Raw genomic sequence first — 22013 nt, 5'->3', positions numbered from 1 at the left:
TACTTGATCAATTTTCTCATTCCTTGATAACCCCTCTCCAACTTCATTTATTCCTAGTCTTGGCGATTTAGTTTTCTTATTGCTTATTTTCTAACTTTAGAAACGTCCAAAAATTCTTTTATTTCACTAAAATTTTTATCTGGGAAACGCAAATCGCCTGCCTTGCCTAAGAGAGTTTTACCTTCGTGTGTAATGCCATGTTCTTCCATAGCCTTTGCATGTCCCTGAATACAAAGTCAGGAAAAATAGTTCAAAAACGGGGTAGAACATCGACTTCTTTAACTCCTGATTCCACACCGAAATTATTTCAAAATACTCTTACAGTTTTGAGATACAAGTATAACTTGAATAATTTTTGGATTTATCTAATCATGGAGAACATCTCAATATAAAGCATACGAAAACCTACCATTAGTCCAGCGTCCTTTCGATTAAATCCTAAAAATTGCTCCAAGGTTGATTTCACACGAGGTCCAAGTACAAAATTTCAGAAATATGCAGGTCCGCCACTACCCTTAAAAAAAAAGAAAAGTGAAAAGACACCACCTTTTTCTTGTGAGGAAGGAAGGGTTCCATAAGGAATTTCACCAATTATCAAGGAATAATCTTGCTACGTTTACCTAAAAAATTCTTGTTAGTCCTTTTTAGATACATACCTGAATATCATTGGTAGGATTCATCGGCCAAAGCATACCAGGTTTATAAAAGACCTCTCGGTCATTAAGAAGATTTTCACAATTCGCCGAATAGTGGAAAATCTCAAGGAGTTCTTAAACAAGATATTGGCTATATTTTCTGATTTTTCATCTACTTTTGGCACAGTTCATCAACACACTAAACGGTGTATTTTAAAGTTTACTAGCCTCCCTGAGAAATACTTCTAACTGTTCAAGGCACTGCGCTATCAGACGGAAAGCTGTCTTCAAGTGAACTGTCGGCACTACTTGTTCTCTAGCAATGCGATTGTTGTTCACCGAGGATGTGCAGCAGCTCCATAACTCTTCGATATTAAATAGACTACTTTAAGGCAAAGAACATTCCTCGTCTCGCTGTCGGACTTGGATACAGCGATCGGGCATTATTCGAAATTGAATTTACTGATGGTATGAGCATCCTGACAGACTTCATGAAGCATTTTCTGGATACGTGCCATATCCTAAGTAAAGAAATTTCCAAAGCAAGTTTGCAGATAAACTGGATGAAAAATAAGACCGTGGTGCTCTAATTTAGTCAATTGTTCCATTAGTTTGGTAAGCACTACTAGCATCGTAGTTATCCGAAACTTCTACACATAAAACCCTTTTATGATAGCGAAGGCATCTGCATCCATGGGCAGACTTAACTTTCATCTTTGGAAAAAGCCAAATAACACTGATGGAACTAAGTATGCGAATTTCAAACACCAATATCGGTTCTGTGATTCTCTGTGGAGCGCTCTCGTGGCAAGTACAAGAAGGCTCTCATTTGTATTAACGTTTTGAAGACGAAAAATCTACAGAGACTGAAGACATGAGATAGTATGTCAGCATCAGCATCAAAAACCTGTTAGGTTTTGGGAAAACTGTAGTAACTGTCAACCTAAGTGGCCGATCTAGCTCTGCACTGGTCCAATGTCCCTAGACTAACCAGCAACACTTTGTATTTGACTTTGATCCAAGAGAAACTGGCTTGATGTAACCACGTTACAGACCAAAGACACGTTATCATAACAACTTACCCGAGTTTCTGGCGGTGGCAGGCATCATCGTTTGAGGCATCAGTCCTCAACATAAACCAAGACCAAAGGAAGAGAAAGACATAACTATCCACATTAAGCAAGAAGAGGTAGAAGATTCGAGCCAAGCAAGCAAGGAAGACGAATCAGAGTGACACTTTATTTAAAAAATGGTTTGAGCCTTGGCAATTTTAAAAACGATTCCAAAACCTGAACAGCGAATAAATCTTTTTTGTGTCACTTATTATATCGTCGCTGTTATGCCTACTGATCGTTCGTGACATTTTAAGAGTTCTAAAAAAATTGCGAAAATCTTTTTTAAGCTGTTCACAAATGGAGCATCAGCAAAAAAATATAGGTCAAGAGGTTCAAAGTGTGATCAAAAACACATTGCCATACTGATCCTTCCTTTGAGAGCAACTTAATTTGCAGTTTTTTGCTATCATCTCCGACGTTTGAAATTTTTCGTTAGGACCTTTAGGCGTGATAGTGGCGAGACAATCACGAAATAATCGTTGACAATAAACTTCCAGTCAAATAGATACCCCCACATATAATTCTTCTTTACAGCATTACCAACTTCACGCCAAAATTTTGACCCACCAGACGCTTCAATGCAAAGGTTCCCTCAAATACAATCCCAGGTCACACAACTTGCAACCCACCAATGTCCCTACCACGCCCCTCCCACTCCTAGACAAGCCTCCACGCCAAAATTCTCTATCCCCTATAATTTCCCGTAGAAAAAGTTGTTCTGTTAAACTAAATTTCCGAAAGTGAACAAAAGTAAAAAGCTCTCACTTATCCAGCTAGTCACTCCACAAATCATCACTGTAATTAGTATGAAATTTCAGTTGTGAAGTAGCAATTATAAGTCCTTTTAACGAGCTATAGGCTTACTTAGACGGCAAGTCATAATGATCAGTTCGGAAAAGACTTCCTATTCTAATTGACAATAATTATAACCAAGGATAGGTAGAATATAAAAGAGAAAATACATTTTTTCTGAATTCTATGTAGTTATTACTTTCTTCAGAAGCAGTATTTACGCTGCCCATGAGCGTATCTAAATATTTAGAACAGGTTGAAATGATTTAGGCAGTGGGTTTACATCGATGGCAATGAATAGAAAAGTTTTTTTGATAGCTTAGAGAAACTGCACGGCCGCTTAAGAGTAAAAAAAATATCAAATTATGGTATTTTTAATAAGAAAAAGCGGCATATAAGAATAAATGAAACAATCAATGTGGCTTTAAAAGAGAAAGAAACTTTTGATCTCACAATACGACTTCAGCCGCATTTAAAATTACGGAAGCGCGCAACACAAGGATAAATGAACTTTGCAACAATAAGGAAATCTACGGTAGTTTTTTTATGGAAACGTGCTTCGGACTTACCCATGTCCCTCATTCCATCTCTTATTAATTCTAAAAAACCTTTTCCACAAAAAAAGTTTTTCAAAGAAAAGTAAAGAGCTACATTAGACCTAAGGCACGTAGACGTAAAGTCAAATAGTGAGTAAAGCGTAAAACGCTTTATCACTTTTTATATATTTATCAATAAATAACTGAAACCCAAAAAGAACAAAATTACGATAAATAATCAAGTCAATTTAAAAATGAACAGAAACAGATCACAAACAGGAGTGGGCTAACGCCTCCTATGCCTCCTAAAGACCAAAACATTGTTTGCACTTTACTGAAAACAAACTTTTATTTCAAACTGTGCTTTTATTTCTCAAAACAAGTTTGAATTGATTGTTTATTGCAATTTTGTTCAATTTAGGAATTGAACAAAAATAGAGAATCACAGAACCGATATTGGTGTCTGAAATTCGCAACTTAGTTCCGTCAGTAATATTTGGATTTCACCAGAGATGGAAGTTGAGTCTGCCCGTGGATGCAGATGCCTTGGCTATCATAGAGAGGTTTTATGTGGATATGTTTCGGATAACTACGATGAATGGAACAATTGACTAAGTTAGACCACCACGGTCTTATTTCTCATCCATTTTATCTGCAAGCTTGCTTTGGAAATTTCTTTACTTAGGATATGGCACATATCCAGAAAATGCTTCATGAAGTCTGTCAGGATGCCCATAACATCAGTAAATTCCATATCAAATAATACCCGTTCGCTGAATCCAAACCTGAAAGCGAGACGAGGAATGTCCTTTGCCTTAAAGGAGCTGCTGCAAATCCTTAGTGAACAACAGCCAATCCCCTCCCCTTTCCCCAAATGTTTCCGATCAAAATTTTGAGATAGCCATTTTGTCCGAAATAGTTCGAGTTTCAAATAGCTATGGTTCCAAGTTTGACAACCCCCTCCCCCAGCCCCCGGGGCAAGAGCCGTAAGTTATGCAATTCTAGTGGCCTTTATAAGAGTCAAAAGTGAGCAAAGGGCATCAAGCTCCACCACCCACGCCCTTTTTTCCCCAAGTGTATGCAAATAGAATTTCGAGATTGCTATTTTGTTCAAAATAGCTCAGAGGAAAAATAACTGTGTCGGAAAAAAAACCCACAGCCCCCTGGTCAATGGCTGTAAATTATGCAAGTTGCCGTTGTTAACATCTAAGGTTTTCTGAAAGGGGTGGTCGTATAAACTGTGGAGTAGGCTCATTCTAATGGAAATTGAAAGTTCTAATTCTCTTTTTAAGAGTTAAAAGTGATTTAAGGGCAACCAGCCCCTCTCCCTCTGCGCCCTTTTTCCTCAAAAACATCTAATCAAAATTTCAAGATAGCCATTTGTTTAAAATAGTCCAAAGATCCAATAACCATGCTTCCCGGTTTCACACCCCTCCCCCCCCCCAAGCCCGTAGGGCAAGGGTTGTAAGTTTTGCAAGTTGTCCATTGTTAACATATAAGGTTTTTATGGAAGGGGTCGTCGTATACACTTTGGAGTTGGCCCATTCTATTAGAAACTAAAAATTGTCATTCCCCTTTTAAGACTTAAAAGTGATTGGATGGCTACCAGCCCCCCTCTCCCTACGCCCTTTTTGCTCTAAAACATCCGATCAAAATTTTGAGACAGCGATTTTGTTCAAAATAGTTACAAGGTCATATAACTATGCTTCCAGGGCTGAATCACCCCAGCCCCCGGGACAAGGGCTGTAAGTTGTGCATGTTAAATGCTTATTGTTAAAATATAAGGTTTTTATGGAAGTATTGGTCATATAAACTTGGAGGAGGTTCATTCGATTGGAAATTGAAAGTTTTAGTGCCCTTGCTACGAATCAAAAGTGATCGAAAGGCAACCAACCCCTCCCCACGTCCTTTTCCCCCCAAATGCATCAGATTAAAATTTTGAGATAGCCATTTTGTTCAAAGTAGTTCAAAGGTTAAATAACAATACCTCCGGGGTTGACCAACCTCCCCCAAGCCTCCTGGGCAAAGGCTATAAGCTATGCAATTTGTCAAGTCTTAACATATACATATTTTTATATGAAAAGGGGGCATGCTTGATCCTGGGTCTCCGTATGGATTAGGGTATTAAGGTGAAACTCTAAGGAAATGTTGAAAAGGACGCCAAGCACAATCAAAACACACTATCTGCTTGTTGGTTGGGAAAAGAGAGTATTAGCAATATCTAAAGAACGACTGAGAGCATTAAGTTGAAAATTTCAAGGAACGTTGAGGGGATGTTAAAGAGAGATTTACGGGCAACCAGCGCTCTTGTTTTTTTTAGGTGCCCCCTTTTCTCAACATTGATCGAAGTTTTTTGAATTTTCATTTTGTTCAAACTAGACAAAAGGTCTAATAACTATGCTTCCGAGGATGCCGCGCCCCCATAAGTAGAAAGGCCTTATTGACTCGTGACATTACCACGTGGTTTATGGTCTTCTCACTGAGAATGAAAAAACAGAATTTTTCTCACTTGAAAAAACAGGAATTTTCTCACTTTTATGGATGTTTCTTGGACGGTTATGTGTGTTGGTCAATTTATTTGATGTTTTTCTCAGATGTCAACAATAAATTATGTCTGTTTTATGGTTTTTGTCAGTGAGAATGGAAAAACAGTATTTTTCTCACTTTGATGGATGTTTTCTGGATTATTGAGTCTAACGGGTACCGGAGTCAATGACCTCTTCTTTCAAGGTCGATTTATTTGTTGTTGTTGTTTTGGCCAAGTGCACGCGAGGGGTGAATTTTATCCCGTCCAGGAATTAGGAAACAGTTAGATCACGTGTTTCCTTCTCAGCCAATCAGCTAGTCGGTTACATTTCCTTTCTCAGCCAAACAGAGGACTGGTTACATATTAGGGGAAGAGGATTGCAGAGAAAATAAGGAAATGGTTTTTGCCATAGTGTCATTACTATGAGAATAGAATTCAAAGGAGTGAGAAGAACAGTTCTGACTTTACTCGTTTGAAGATATATTTGTGTGTGTGTTGATGATGGCGAGTGGAATGTTTACCCTATTAGTTTACCTTATTATTACCCTATGATAAAGTGTTGCATTATATTTCAAAAGAACCTTTTGCACATGGGGACTAACAAATACATTACCAATATGCAATCTAATTTTTTTATATAAATCCCGTTCAAGAATTCTTTCGATGGTCTGATTAATTACATCATCTTCCTTTTTTTGTTGTGAATTATTTTAGATCTAACAAATAAAGGTACAGTTTACGGCAAAAACATACTTTTAGGGTATATTGTAGTGTTGTCGAATTGTATCTACAGTTAAAAGATATACTTCATTACATGCAGAGGGGTAAAGGCTTTAGTTTCTTGAGATTGTTTGCTGCGAAGCCTGTGATTCCGATGTAGTGTGTAACTCGGTTCATTCTCTAGATACTCTTTTGGTTTTTTCAATGTGGTGCCGGAGACAACTTTAGAAAGCGTTTTGGGAGAACTTAAACTTCCCGCTTCACCAATATTTTCATAGACATCTTTCAGAACTTCATGCATTCTCACTATAAACAAGTAGTGCAATGTCCACTCCCCTTTTGCAAACTGGAGGATGAATCAATTTATCTTCACTTTTGAACAGCATCCACAGGTGTTATAATATCATCGCTGCTGCTGCTAGTATTTATAAATATTGAATCTTCTTCTTTTTTAAATGGTGGTGTTGTTGTTGTTGGAGGACTATATTATCTTAGTTTCTTAAGAATTCGCTTATTGCCAATAAGACTTTTGGGGAAGTTTGATGCATTTCGAAAGGTGTATAGATTATTGTCAAATGATAAAAGTCCTTTACGATTCGTCACTATATCACAAATTAAATCAACTAGATAATAGCTTTTGCCCTGAATTATGACTTATTTTCCTACGCCGTCAACTTTAAATTGATGATCATCAATAGTTTTAAATATGAGTTACGAGAATACTCTTTTACCCTGTTCTTGATAGGTCAGTAACAATAGGTTTTCAAATGTCATTACAATTGAATTCAATTCCTTCTCCTTTGATTGCAGTGCTGCTGCTGCAGCAAAATCTTGAGGAGATGTTTCCTGTTTAGAGGGATCTGTGACGGCGACGGCGGGTCTCTCACGATATGAACCGAACTCGTGGCTGATTATTGATGATTTGGCTGAATCCATTGAACAGTTCTCACAGGAAATGCTACAACTGTTCACTGTTCGCTCCCACCATGAAAATATTTCCATAACCCTAGTTCTACAGAATCTGTTTCATCAGAGCAAATACATGCGAACAATTGCTTTGATTTGCACCATCTATGTTACCTATCGAGTTGTTCATGATTGAAGCTCGCTAATAACTCTCAATAAACAGATATTCTCTAGTGCCCATAAATTTCTGTTATCACTGTGCACTGAGTTGACTAGTAAATCAAGTTGTTAAAGTTTGTTTGATCTTAATAAGAGCACACTAAAGAATCTACGTGTAGTCAATGACGTTTGCGACAAAGAAATCACAGTATATCTTCCGGTGAACAGTAGAAAAGGTTATTAGTTGGCGTTATGACACTGAAGAAACTACAAGAACAACGGCATTTATTTTCCGTTTTAAGCACTTCAAAACCCGTGCTTAGGAAGGCCATACTCAAACATGGTGTTTGACAATGATTTCATTAATCTAATATGTGAACTTTGTTTAAATTTAACTGAGGGAAATGTTCAACTGCAAGAAGGTGTTAGAAAACAGAAAAAGCAACATAGTTCCAATGTACGCGCCTTGGCTTGTAAAAACAAGGTAAAAAAATTTAAAAGAAAACGGCTCCTTCAAGCGGGCGGTATCTTTTTCAAACTTTTATTGCCAATAATGGCAGAACTTGTACTATTTTCTCTAGATGACAAAACCCTATTAATTGACACTATATAAACTTGTCCTCTCGCCCGTCAAACATTTTGAAGACAATCTAAGCAAATTCTTTTATGATGAGAATATTGCCGATGACAAAAAACTGCTTTTACTTCAAGATGCATTGCGACGTGTGGACAAACACAAACCTTATCGTGAGAGACCCGCCGTCACTGTCACAGATCCCTCTAAACAGGAAACATCTCCTCAAGATTCTGCAGCAGCAGCACTGCAATCAAAGGAGAAGGAATTGAATTCAATTGTAGTGAAAATCGGAAACCTATTGCCATTGACCAATCATGAACAGAGTAAAAGAGTATTCTCATATCTTATGTTGGACACTGGTGGTGCTCATCCAGTTCAAGTCGACCGCACAGGGAAACGAATTATAATTAAGTGAAAAAGTTTTAATCTAGTTGATTTAATTTGTGATATGGTGACGAATCGTAAAGGACATTTATCATTTGACAATAATCTATACGCCTTTCTAAATGCATCAAACTTTCCCAAAAGTTTGATTGGCAATAAACAAGTTCTAAACAACCTAAGAGAAAGTATTCCTCCAACAACACCAACACCACCATCAAAAAAAAAAGAAGGTTCAATATTTTAAAATACTAGCAGCAGCAGCAGCACCACTGATTTTACAACCCATGTGACTGCTGGTCAAAAGCAAAGATGAACTGATCAATCCTCTAGCACACGAAAGGGGAATGAACATTACAATACGCGTTTACATTCAAAATGCATGAGGCTTTGGAAGGTGTCTATGAAAATATTGGTGAAGCGGGAAGTTTAAGTTCTCCCAAAACGCTTTCTAAAGTTGTCTCCGGCACTACATTGAAAAAAGCAAAAGAGTATCTAGAGAATGAACCGAGTTACACACTGTACCGGAATCACAGGCTTCGCGGCAAACAATATCGACAAAGTAAAGCCTTTTCCCTCTACATATAATGCAAACGGATCTTTTAACTTTAGACGCAATTCAACGGCGTCACAATGCACCCTACAAATATATTCTTGTGGCAATCAGTGTCTTTAGTCGCTATGCCTATGCCATTCGATTACGGTCAAAGAGAGGTGTTGAAGTTGCTCGGGCCATTGAAAGTATTCTTGAACAGGATTCGTATAGAAAAATTCAATCGGATCGTGGCAGTGAATTTGTTAATCTCCATGTGCAAAAGGTTCTATTGAAATATAATACAACACTTTATCATAGTCACAGTCCGATAAAGGCTGCATTGGCTGAACGATTAATAAGAACGATTTGTCTATTAATTTCAAGATATTGTACCCTGAAAAATACACCGGCTTTTATTCATGATTTAGATAAAATTATGCAGATATACAACCATCGACCTCATCGATCTCTGTCCAACTCAAGCCCTCGGGATGTTCACTGCAGTGAAAATATATTTGATGATTTTCTAAAGCAATATTCCAATGGTGGAAAAGAAAAAAAATGTCAAGAAGAAATGCAATGTTGGTGATACTGTTCGAATTAATAGAACCACCAATATTTTTGAAAAATGGAATTATTAATGGAGCACTGAACTTTTTAAAGTGTCCAAAATTTAATATACGAAACCCGAATAACATTGTTGGTGAGACGTCAAGAATGATAAGAGTTTTGGCAGCTCTTCTTAATATGAACTGCAAAAAGATAGAAACATTAGTGAAATGTATCAAATTGAAAAGATATTAGAGTCGTACTCGTAGGGGCAACAAACAGTTGCTTGTTCGCTGGCTAAAATACAATGCAGGTTTATATTCGTGGGTCGGTGTAGAAAACAATGATAATGTCTTTCGATTTCAGTTCGAAATTTATGCTTTATGCTTTCGAGCCTATTCAAGAGGACCTAAATAGAACCAGGGATTTTTGGAAAAAACAGTTTCCCGCTATTAAATTTAATGATGGAAAGCATGAAGTGGCTCTTATTGACTGTATTTTCAAAAATACAAACGATATCCTTAGAAAGGATCGCAAATATGAAATAAAAATCATACCCTATGATTGGCCGCTACCACCAGGTGATCAAGAACAAATTCAAAAAATCAATTTGGATGAACTATCCATATATTGAATTATCCTACGAGGAACTCGCCTGTATGAATGTTTTATGTCTTTCTATTAATAAAAGAATTTCCGCTCGTAAAAAAGGAGCTTTTCATTTCAACTATTCAAAGGAGGAGGGCAAGATCTACATTAGTTCACCTATTGCCAGCGAAAAGGTTATTCTCAATGATAATCTAAAGGATGTTCTTGGCTTTAAGCTAAATATAATCAATGGTAAAAGTGCCGTAAACACCAATTTCATTTTTTCTGACTACCCTCCTGCCTTCTCCATGGACACTTGTATATTTCTCTACGCTTCATTTGTGGAAACATCTCGGGTTGGTAATTCAAATGTTCCCCTCCTATGATTTGTTGAACAAAAAACCAATAAAGAACATATTCACCACTACAATATAAACCATCTTCAATATATTCCCGTAAACACTTCCTATTTGCAACTCTGTCAGTTAACACTAAGAACTGAATTAGGTGATCCCAAAGCAATTTCTAATTGTTTGGCAGTGTTTATTCGTCATTTTCGTCATATTGTTCAGCAACAAGGAGCCTAATAGAAAAGGGGTATTAATTTGTAATGAAATGGGCGGCTATATAATTATTCTTGGCCCATGACAACATGGCACTGGAATGAGCTACTACAAAGGACATACTTCAATGTCGGGCGATAACCTAAACAGTTGGTCGGCTAAGCTCTTTCGCCCTGCACTACCACTGGCTAGAAAATATCTTTTACTGGCTGCGACAGATTTTGCATCCTCTACACTATACGATTGGGGCTCTGGCAAGGATTTTAAAAAAAGTACTTCGGAAAATCTTAGGTCTTGGGATTTGTAAAAAGCGCTAGTGCAATAGGATCATGGACTGAATGCCCATATAAATTCGAGATGTTTGGACTTTCATCTCTTGTGTGCAAAGTAAACGGTATCCCACTCTACAATCTATCTTTTGATAAATCCTATAGAACATTGTATGAGTTGACCATGCAAACCATAGATCCTGATTCGCAACTATTTGAAAATGGTATAACCGAAGATATGTTTGCTAAAACACATGGTATCATTGTACTTGATTTTTCTGGCACACAAAATCAGAGTCTAGTACGTACGGGAAGTTTGCGTTTCGAGTGTACATTTGCCAACACATTGCCTGAGAGTATTGCACTAATCTCAATAAATCAATATGAAACCTATTAGGAAATCACTCCCTAAGGCAGTTTCATACTAGACTTGGCGCCATGAACACCAGTCAAATAATCAATGTATTTAATATGGATCCCTACATGTACCAGTACAAATCCTATTGTCTGCCCTAGGACTTTCTTGAAAAAATTCAAAGTGTCATTAATACCTTGATTATTGTTAATAGCAGTCCGTCGACTGTGCTGACGGGTCATTGGCTGTGCATCTTTCAAACAATGAAAACGATTGAATTTCTTGATCCTCTTGATCTACCCTATACATTCTACACACCCCACATCAGCAACTATATTGAGAGCAGTGGGAAAACTATTACTCAAAATCGGAAGAGAGTGCAGGATCTAACGACTAAAAGCTGTGGCTTCCATGCACTACTATATTTTGCGTTCCGATGTCGCGGCTATACATACAGCAGTTTCTCCACATTTATGTTGACAATCCACGTCTGAACGACTTTCTAGTGGAAAATATCCTCTCAGACCTATATAGTATTGATTTCCGTGCCCTAAGAGCAAAGTGCTTAAAAAATGTTTGTGAATTTGTTTATTAATAAAATGTATATATACAACAATGTCTTTAAATCTTCACTTTAGATTTCTTCTTCTTTTTCTATGTATAGGCAACTGTCGGTAACCACTAATGCCGGTAAATCATTTGGATTCACTGTATATTTATCTTGATTGACAGCAAAGTCAGGGTCACATTTTCTACAGTATAATGTAACTTCAATCTTGTCATATCTCTTTGTATAGTCAATGATACTATTTGTTTCCATATTATGAAATTCACGAGTTTCAATTTGTCTATTTGAAGCAATATCACATACAGTGTTTTTAAATGGTGAATCACATTCGGTAACTGCCAAATAAAAATCACTTGGCTTATAGTCATAGTAGGTAGTGTCATCAAAACAATGAAATAAAAACCAAATTGTCTTGTTGCCCCAACAGTTGAATCGTAGACCTGACCCCTCTTTCCAGACTAATTTAAATCCGTGACGATACCAATCTCGTATAAATTAACTAAAATCACTTGTGGGATTCTTTCCAATCATAGCGGGGTAAGTATTCTCCCACTGATCAAATTTATCATAGTGACAATTGGACCACAGGTGCCCTCTAGGGTGAGAGTCACACACCTCTTCAAGACATGATTTACATCCTTTAATTTGTACTGCATAGCCTCTATGTAATTTACAAGGATTACATAATTTGCACTTTTCACTATAGTCATCAATAATTGTACAATTCTCACACTGATTCCAACTGCCAAGAGTGTACATGCACAATGGACATGTATAGAACATTTTTCGGTTTCCGATGTCCACTCTCTCACATCTAAAACGAAACTGATCGTCCACGCTCGATAAATTCAGTGAGGGGAATGGGGAGAGGAGTAACATTGTGACGTTACCTCTTTCGAATGGCGGGGGAGCCATCTACATTGAATCTATTGGAAATGATTTCAAAAGTGTAAGCACGAAATGATTCGGCCTTGTTTCAATTAATGTACCGATAAATTAAGTATAAACATTACATTCACATCTTAAAATTTTCATACAATAGTCAAATTGGGGAGAATAATTCCTCATTATATTGTCAACTGTTCCCTGACGAGAGAATATCCTGCGTTGAAGAGATAACTCGAGAAAATTGTCATCCAAAATCAAATGTTTTTCCAAATACACTAGATTTGATCTAATCCTCTCTATCTCACATATGTTAATTTTTCAGTCATTTCACTATAGCTGTTGACTCTTGACGTACACAATATCGCTCGCCCTAACTTAATTTGACACGAAAAGAAGGAGAGCATTTTCGATTTCAAAACAATTTTATTGAATAATTACATCAGCAACAACGGCAAGAATGTGCAATTAGTGATAGCATTTATTATATTTGAAAATTTTCACCATTATACTTAAAGCATGTTGGATTCTATTCACATGTGCTATATCAACTTTAGCGGCGAAACATAGTTGATCCTCAATTTTAAATTTACTCAAGGATATCACATATCTTGCATATACTACATCCCAATCCAGACAAAGCCGTTATCCTTTCGTGATTTCCACCGCATTGTTTGGTGCTCTTGTATTATTACCTTCAACTCCAGTATCAACTTCTAATATGGTAAACATTCCATTCTCCATCATCAACACACACACAAAAATATATCCAAATGAGTAAAGTCAAAACTGTTCTTCTCACTCCTTTGAATTGTATTCACAGACTAATAAAACTTTGGCAAAAACCCTTTCCTTATATTCTCTGCAATCCTCCGCCGCAGGAGATGTATCCGACTCGCTGATTGGCTGAGAAGGAAACACGTGATCTAACTGTTTCCTAATTCCTGGACGGCATAACATTCGCCTCGAGCGTGCACTTGGCCAAAACAACAACAAAAAAAAAATCGACCTTGAAAGAAGAGGTCATTGACTCCGGTACCCGTTAGACTCAATAATCCAGAAAACATCCATGAATGTGAGAAAAATACTGTTTTTCCATTCTCACTGACAAAAACCATAAAACAGACATAAATTACTGTTGACATCCGAGAAAAACATCAAATAAATTGACCAACACACATAACCGTCCATGAAAACATTTATAAAAGTGAGAAAATTCCTGTTTTTTCAAGTGAGAAAAATTCTGTTTTTTCATTCTCACTGAGAAAACCATAAACCACGTGGTCATGTCACGACTCAATAAGGCCTTTCTACTCCCATAGCCCCAGGGAAAGGATTGTAAATTATGGAACTTTTCCATTGTTTAAATGCTGGATTTGTCAGTAGGAAAGGGGGAAATATTTGATTCTGGGTGTATCTGAAAAGGCAAAGGACATTAAGATGAAACTTTTAAGTATGTTTATGGGTATGTTGTACTTAATCAAAAGGCACTATGTGTGCCCAGTTTATCAAAAAGGAGGATCTGCAATATTGTAAGAACAGCTCAGGGAATTGAGTTGAAACTTTCAGGATATGTTGAGGTGGATGTTGAAAGCGGTTGGAAAGCCGCCAGCCCTCTCCCGTGCTTTTTTTAGTTCCCCCTGTCTAAAAATGCTTGATCAAAAATTTTGAAATAGATATCTTGTTCAAAATACCCAAAAGCTCAAAAACTATGTTCAAAGGGATGAAATAACCCCTCACAGCTTCGGAAAAAGATGCCAAACACAATAAAACACAGTGTGTGTGTGTGTGTGCTGATTCTCAGAAGGACGTATCATCAATATCTAAGGGACAGCTGAGAGTATAAAGCTGAAAACTCAGAGAATGTTATCGGAGGGCAACCAGCCCTTCTTGCCCTTTCTAGATGCGCCATTTCCTCATCATTCATCAAAATTTTTGTACTGACAAGTAACAAATAGAACGAATAAATAAATCTTAAAACGAGTAAAACTTTAAATTAGACTTAAAACTTACAAAAATCACTACAAACAAGAGTCTGGCTACTGCCTCCTTCCGTAACTGTAAAAGTCTAAGGGCTACTGTGTCATTTGTACTTTACTGAAAACTTTTCAAGACATCTGGTATTCAATTTAAAGCAAATGAAACAGTAGGCTTATACTTTTCAAATAGTTCGTGGTAACGAACTGTAAGTAAGGACCGACTCGGCCTAATACTAATCGAAACTACAAAATAAAATTTTGATAGCAAAATATACTACTACTACAACTAATAACTCATCGCAGCACCAAGCCGCCTGAGGCCAACACGGCTACGCACGCTCCTCCTCCACCCCAATCTATTCAAAGCCTCCCTTTTTACACCCGCCCAGGAAGTCCCAATTTCCTTTAAATCTTTCTTTATGACGTCCTCCCACCCCAGACGGGGACGACCTGCTTTCTGTTTAGCCCTACATGGTTGGCCTAAAAGAGCAATCTTCGGCAATCTATCATCCTTCATCCGCACAACGTGGCCTAACCACCTCAATCTTTCTTTCATTATAGACCTAGAAAGCGGTATTGAACCACATTTTTCGTATAGCCTATTGTTTGAAATACGGTCAGTCAGCCGGGTACCCAGAACAATCCTTAAGCAATTTCTCTGGAAAACATCTAGCAAATCTTCATCCGCTTTTCGGAGCGTCCATGCTTCAGAGCCATATACATCTAAAGATTTAGCTTTTTAGATTTAGCTGATTCCAAATATAAGAGAATCATTAAGATTAATGTTACTTTACCCTTCAGCTACGAGCCTGAGAACATTTGCCAGACTTTCGAAAAAAGAGGGAAAACATCCCCTAAAAGTCAAGGATCCGCGGTTTTCTTATTGAAAACCGCACCATCAGATTCAGCGTGTCAGAGAACTCCACTGTAGAGGCTTCAAGCACCCATTGAAAAAATGTGTTTTTTTTGTCTGTAGAGATATCACGTATGCGTGTTCATTTGTTTGTTTATTTGTTTGTTGTTGTTTTTGTAGTTTTCTTGTTTTTCCCAGGGGTGATTTTTCGAACTAATTGTACTACAGAATCAGGAGAGGGGTCAATGGAAAATAAAAGTTACAGTGTCCTTTTTAAGTGACTACAAAAATTGGATGGCAACCAGCCCCCTCCCTAGCCCTTTTCCTCAAAGTCGCCTGACCAAAATTTTGAGATAGCCATTTTGTTCAGCATAGTTAAAAGATCCAATAAATACGTCTTTTGGGATGACAAGACCCCCCACAGCCCCTGGGGAAAGGGCGGCAAGTTGTGAAACTTGCCCTTTGTTTACATATAGTAGCCTATTTTTATTGGGAAGTATACACACGTTTTTCAGGGGGTTGGGGATTTTCTGCGAGGTAATTTCCTACGGGAGAATTTTTGTTGGGGGAAGGGGAAGATTCCAGGGGCGAGCTTTCCAGGGTAAATTTTATACGGGAGGAATTTCCTAGAATTCATAAACGAAAATGGCCTTATTTACCTAACTTTCTTTTTGGTGACTTAATTTTAAATGTGGAGATGTACTGACGGAATTTTCCAGGAGAAATTTTCAGCGGAGTTAGAGTTTTCTTGGAGATTTTTCTGTGGAGGGGGGGGTTATTCCTTGGCAGAAGTTCTCTATGGGGGAATTATCACCAGGAGAAACCCTCCACAGGGAATATTTACGCGAGAGAAACTTTCGATATGGGGGGAGGATTTACGGGAAAAACGTTCCGCATAGGGGAGATTTCTGCCATGGCCTTGAAAAACGATCAGATATAAAATAAATAACCGATCTGTTTTCAAATGAAAGTATGCTAAGAAGAATCTTTGAGGTGGAATCGTCCGCAAGAAATTTTCTGGGGGAATTTACAGCGATGATGGAATTGTCCAGGGGAAATTTCCTTGGGGTTTAAGGGTTTTACGTGGGAGGAACTTTCCATGGAGGAATTTTTAGGGGGGGGGATTTTTCATTGAGAGGGAGGCTGATTTTCGGGCATTAAATGAAAGCCGATCAGAAATTAAATAAAAACATTTTTTCAGATGAAAGTAAGGAGCAACGTTAAAACTTAAAACAAACAGAAATTATTCCCTATGTGAAAAGGTATGCCCCCTACTCAATATTATACAATATTATTTGACAATATAGTCGAATTTTAGCTCTTTGCGCTAAAATTCGACCTTGTGTCCCAATTCTTTAAGAACCGCTCCTGAAACACAAGGGTCGTTTAATTAGAATCAGAAGCTTTTATTAAAAGTACAAAAAAACTTTAGTGTAAAGAGCAGGGTATTGAAGATGGGGCAGTCCTTTTCTCATGCAGAATAATTTCTGTTCGTTTTAAGTTTTAACGTTGCTCCTTACTTTCGGTTAAAACCTTATTTTTTATTTAATCACACAGTTCGTGGTAACGAAATGTAAGTAAGGAGCGACCCGGCTCAATAGTAACCGAAACTCTAAAAAACAGAATTTTGATACAAATAGATTCATCAAAAGAAGAGAATTTTTATGCTGATTTTAAATATATAAGATTCATCAAGTTTAGTCCAACTCATCAAACGTTACGAGCCTCAGAAAATTTGCCCTAGTTTCGAAAAAGGAGGAAACACCCCCTAAAAGTTATAGAATCCTAATGAAAATCACACCATCAGACTCAGCATATCAGAGAACCCTAATGTAGAAGTTTCAAGCTCATATCTGCGCAAATGTGGAATTTTGTATTTTTTGCCAGAAGAAAGATCACGAATGCGTGTTTATTTTTTTTTCTTTTCAGGGGTCATCATATCGACCCAGTGGTCCTAGAATTTCGTGAGAGGGCTCATTCGAACGAAAATTAAAAGCTCTAGTGCCCTTTTTAAGTGACTAAAAAATTAAAGGGCAACTAGGCCCCCTCCCATGCTCATTTTTTCCCAAAGTCACCGGATCAAAATTTGGAGATAGCCATTTTGTTCAGCATGGTTGAAAAATCTAAGAACTATGTCTTTGACGACGACTTAATCCCCCAAAGTCCCTAGGGGAAGGGTTGCAAGTTATGAACTTTGCCCATTGTTTATACAGTATTGGTTATTGGTAAGTATACAGACGTTTTCAGGGAAGGATTTTTCTGGGGGGGGGGGATGGAGGGATTCGGTTACGTGGGAGGATCTTTCCATGGAAGAATTATTCATGGGAGAAGATAATTTACATGAAGGGGACGCTGGGATTCTCAGCATTATTTAAAAAACAAATCAGAAATTAAATAAAAACAAATTTTTTCAACTGAAAGTAAGGAATAACATTAAAACTTAAAACGAACAGAAATTATTGCGTATATGAGGGTGTTTGTGCCCTCCTCAATACTTCGATCTTTAAGCTAAAGTATTTTGTAATAATTTCAAAAGAGCTATTTATTCTAATTAAACCGCCTTTGTGATTCAGGGGTCATTCTTAAAGAATTGGAACAAAATTTGAATTTTAGCGTAAAGAGCGAGGTATTGACGAGGGGCGGACCCCGCATATTACCTATATGAGGAATTTTGCCCACTCGTCAATACCTCGCTCTTTACGCTAAAGTTCGAATTTTTTTAAATAATAGCCGATATAAGCAATTGTTTGTGTTATTTTCCGGCCAGTCTTACCATTTAATTTTATCTTAAGAAGCTTCATAACCATGATTTTTGTGCGATAATAAACCAAGGACAAAATATGTCTTCGGGTTGTGGTTTTTATTAAATATAAAAAAATAGTTTTTTCCAACTGAAAGTAAGGAATAACACAAAAACTCAAAGCGAACATAAATTATTACGTATATCTTGTAAAGATTTTTTCTTTCCTTCATTTCAGTGATTTAAGAATTGCTCAACTTGTGACTTTCATTTTCATAAAAACAGTTTCGACCTCTTTGGCCATTTTGTTACCATGCCTTAGAAAATTAGTTCCGATAATATCGCTAATTTAAGTTACGTGGGAGAATTTTCCACGGAGATAATTTCTCGGGGGGGGGGGGGGAGAAAATTTTCCATAGATGGGGATCTGGATTTCCATACGTTTTTAAAAAAAACGATCAGTAATTAAATAAAAACAAGTTTTTTCAACTGAAAATGAGAAGCAACATTAAAACTTAACAGGAACAGAAAATATTACGTATATGAGATGGGTTGCCTCTCCTCAATATCTCGCTCTTACGCTAAAGTTTCTATTTTGACTTTTGAAAGACGTTTCTATACTAATTATACAGCCTTTGTGATTGAGGAGTCATTCTTAAACAACTGGAACAAAAATCAAATTTAGGTTATTATAAGGTTATTATTAGTTTAAAAAAACGTAAAATTAATATGCAAATTGAACAGCCCCTTTCATATACGGAATAATTTCTTTTCGTTTTAAGTGTTAATGTCGCTCCTTACTTTCAGTTAAAAAAAATTTTTTTTTTATACAGGCTATTACAGATAGGGAAGGGGACAGTACCCAAACTCTTGTGTATAGAGATTGTTGTTTGTTTTTAGTTTGATTCGCATATTCAGTTTAATTCATTTCTGCTGATCTTATTAAGTTTAATATCCCTCTTCTCTTTTCTTTGAAAAATTTCTTTTTTGTAAAGTATTTTTTCAATTAAACTTAATAGTAAATGTAAGTAGTAAAAGTAAAAGTAAGTATCTTTAGTAATATCGATGGCCATACAAAGTCTTAAAACAGTATTCTTGGAGTCCCGAAGTCAAAATACTCCCAATTCTTTTCTATTCTATCATTTATATTCAAGACATATTGATGGTCGTCGTCCGTTCTTCCACATTTTCTTGTTGATTTTATTGACCTGATGTCCCATTGCTAGTTTTGTTTTATATTTGTTTGTCTTTCATGCACCATGATTATATTCCATTATCTCTCTTTCAGGTTGCAATTTATGGGTTCGAAAGTTCATCTCATCTGGGACAATCAATTCAAACGACATATTTAGAAGTGAAAATTCTTCATGTCCATTACAGGCTGCAAATTGTTCCTTTTGGTTCTCCCCTGGTTCTTTTGAAAGAATTTTCTTTTCTTTAATAGGAAACAACGATGCCATTACGAAAAACTTTTTGGATATAGAGGAAAATAAGAATATTTCAAAGGAGAAACTATTGCCTCCGGGGAAAATGTGTAAAGCCAAAAATGAAGGGAATCATATATACGAAGTTTCAGTTAAGGAAATGGATTTTGCGTTAAGCTTTAAAAAAAAGTCTAATTGTGAAAAGGGTCTCCTGACAGATACCCCAGGGTGCTTCGAAATTAATGTAAAGGATTTCATCCACTCAGAATGTATGTTTAGCTTACATGCACAATATGGATATAGAATAAAATTGACGCTGGATGTGTCTAGTGGCTTTTGTAACTTTTTCCATTTGGAAATTACTGATCGTGAACGTGTTCGCCGAGTTTGTACAACTTTAGGAATGGAATCGATTGGAAATCTTATGCACTGGCATATTAAGAAACTTTTTCATGATAAATCATATCCAGATGATCTGTTACTATCTGTTAATTATACTTTTATATATGATTTCCCAGTTGTAAATAAGTGTAGACAGGGAAGTTTTTACTTCAATGGATTTTGCTTTGAACTTTTTTTGAAGCGGTTGAATTGGACAGAAGCAGAAATGTTTTGTGATCAGATGGATGGTAATTTAGTAACACTTAAGGATGAAGAAACTTCTCAGTCTATATATGATATTGTAAGGTTCAGGTATGTTGGTATTTATTGTGTCATATGATGCCAATTATCTTTAATAAGTTCGGTAGACATATTTTTTTTTTTTTTTACAAAATGTCTACAGAATGCTACACGCTTGTGTTTAACATCGTTTGATTTTTTTTTTTATACAAATTTTTTGTAAAAACAAGATTTTATGAATGTCTCCCTTAAAACAAGGTTTTTGGAAACTCATTTGCTCAACAGAAAATTAAGGAAGTGTTTTAAACGTAGACTCATCTCTGACTCATCTCAGACTCATCTGACTCATCTCAGACTCATCTCAATATTCCAAGACTTATCTTCTCTAACAGTCTTTGTGCAGAGTGTAATTAAAAAAAGAAGTGTAATGGTCCCTGTAACATACTGTTCAAAAGAGTAAGGGCAACTGATGAAAAGCAAATTTTTCGTGCTTTCTAGTGTGTTTAATGGAAGATTGAAATTACTTTTTCCAGTGTTTAATGGGAAGTTAATTACTTTCTCCACTGGTAGTGCAGTATTACCAACGGAATCTGTTGAATTAGATGTTGATAGGTCAGGAATTAAGACAGATCAATCACCCGGCCCCGATAATGTTCACCACCAAGTCATATTAGAAACGTTGACTGAAATTCCCCGTCCTTTCACCCAACTATTGCAATGCTCAGTTAACTCTGAGGAAGTGCCCACCCATAGGAATACCACATATGCTACATTAATCTTTAAAAAAGGTAGTAAACTAAAAGTTAAACACTTTATAGTATGCCTATCTGCCTTAATTCTTATGTATCAAAATTGCTGGAATGTATTATCAACAACTGTCTTCTTGAGTACTCCTCTGCTAATGAAATGAGAGGTCTTAGCCTTATAGCAAAGAGCCATAAAGCTTCAATGTGTTATGTTTATTTTTTCTCCAGAGCCACTTCGTATGGAAGAGGTAGTAGAAATTTTGGAGGGGGATTCCAACATTGATTCCAACCAGGAATGTCGGTAAATCAAATCTCCTAAAGGCTTACGATGTAATTAACCACCTTCTACACAATAGTCTCTTTGCAGACTCAGTTTTTTTGTGCATTGCTAAACCATTTGATAAAGTTCCATAAAGTGGTTTTGCCTACAACTTTGTGCAGTAGGCATTAACGAGCAAATGGATAATTGCTAATGAGTTTTATCACTGGAAGAAAGCAATTTGTCCGAATGTTCAGTAAAAATAGAGATTAGGCATTTATAATTCCAGCTATGTTTAAGCGGTATCCCAAAAAGATCGTTCTTGATCTCACATTCTTCCTCGTTAATTTAAACGGCATCTTATCTCTTACTTGATATTCCATAGCTTTCCTTTTTTATAATAGCCTACCTCACATACATATTTTTTTCTCTCCTAGTACATTTTATCTACCTTTTTCCTAAAAACCTTTTTTTCACTCATACGATTCTCTATCCATTAATTTACCATACAACAAGTTCAAAAGTCTCGTTCAATTCTCATGAGTGGTCTTATAGTAAACTTAAATAATATTAACGTTCCTCAGATCGACTATTGACCAAGAGTGACATAACGAGCTTTACCAAGCATAGAACGCGAACTATTAGAAGCAATCAATTGAGACAAAATATTTAATAAATTCACAGAGGTTAAAGTAAGAAAAAAGAGATTTAAGTAAATGAAAAAAATTGTT

The 22013-nt window shown here is 36.6% G+C and overlaps 1 protein-coding gene across 1 annotated transcript in view; it reads left to right on the top strand.

The window, feature by feature from the left end:
• Positions 1-22013, top strand: part of LOC148946187 (uncharacterized) — a 221695-nt gene that overhangs the window by 83725 nt on the left and 115957 nt on the right. The window contains exon 4 of the mRNA XM_089097628.1: positions 19521-20349. Coding sequence (XP_088953754.1) covers positions 19521-20349 — 829 coding nt within the window. The remainder of the gene's footprint in view (positions 1-19520; positions 20350-22013) is intronic.

This window comes from Artemia sp. Qi Xiang Cuo, chromosome 12 (genome assembly GCF_049724085.1).
Source record: "Artemia sp. Qi Xiang Cuo chromosome 12, ASM4972408v1, whole genome shotgun sequence".
Taxonomy (NCBI): domain Eukaryota; kingdom Metazoa; phylum Arthropoda; class Branchiopoda; order Anostraca; family Artemiidae; genus Artemia; species Artemia sp. Qi Xiang Cuo.
The sequence above is the reverse complement of the archived record's forward strand: the minus strand, read 5'-3'. Positions and strand labels throughout refer to the sequence as shown.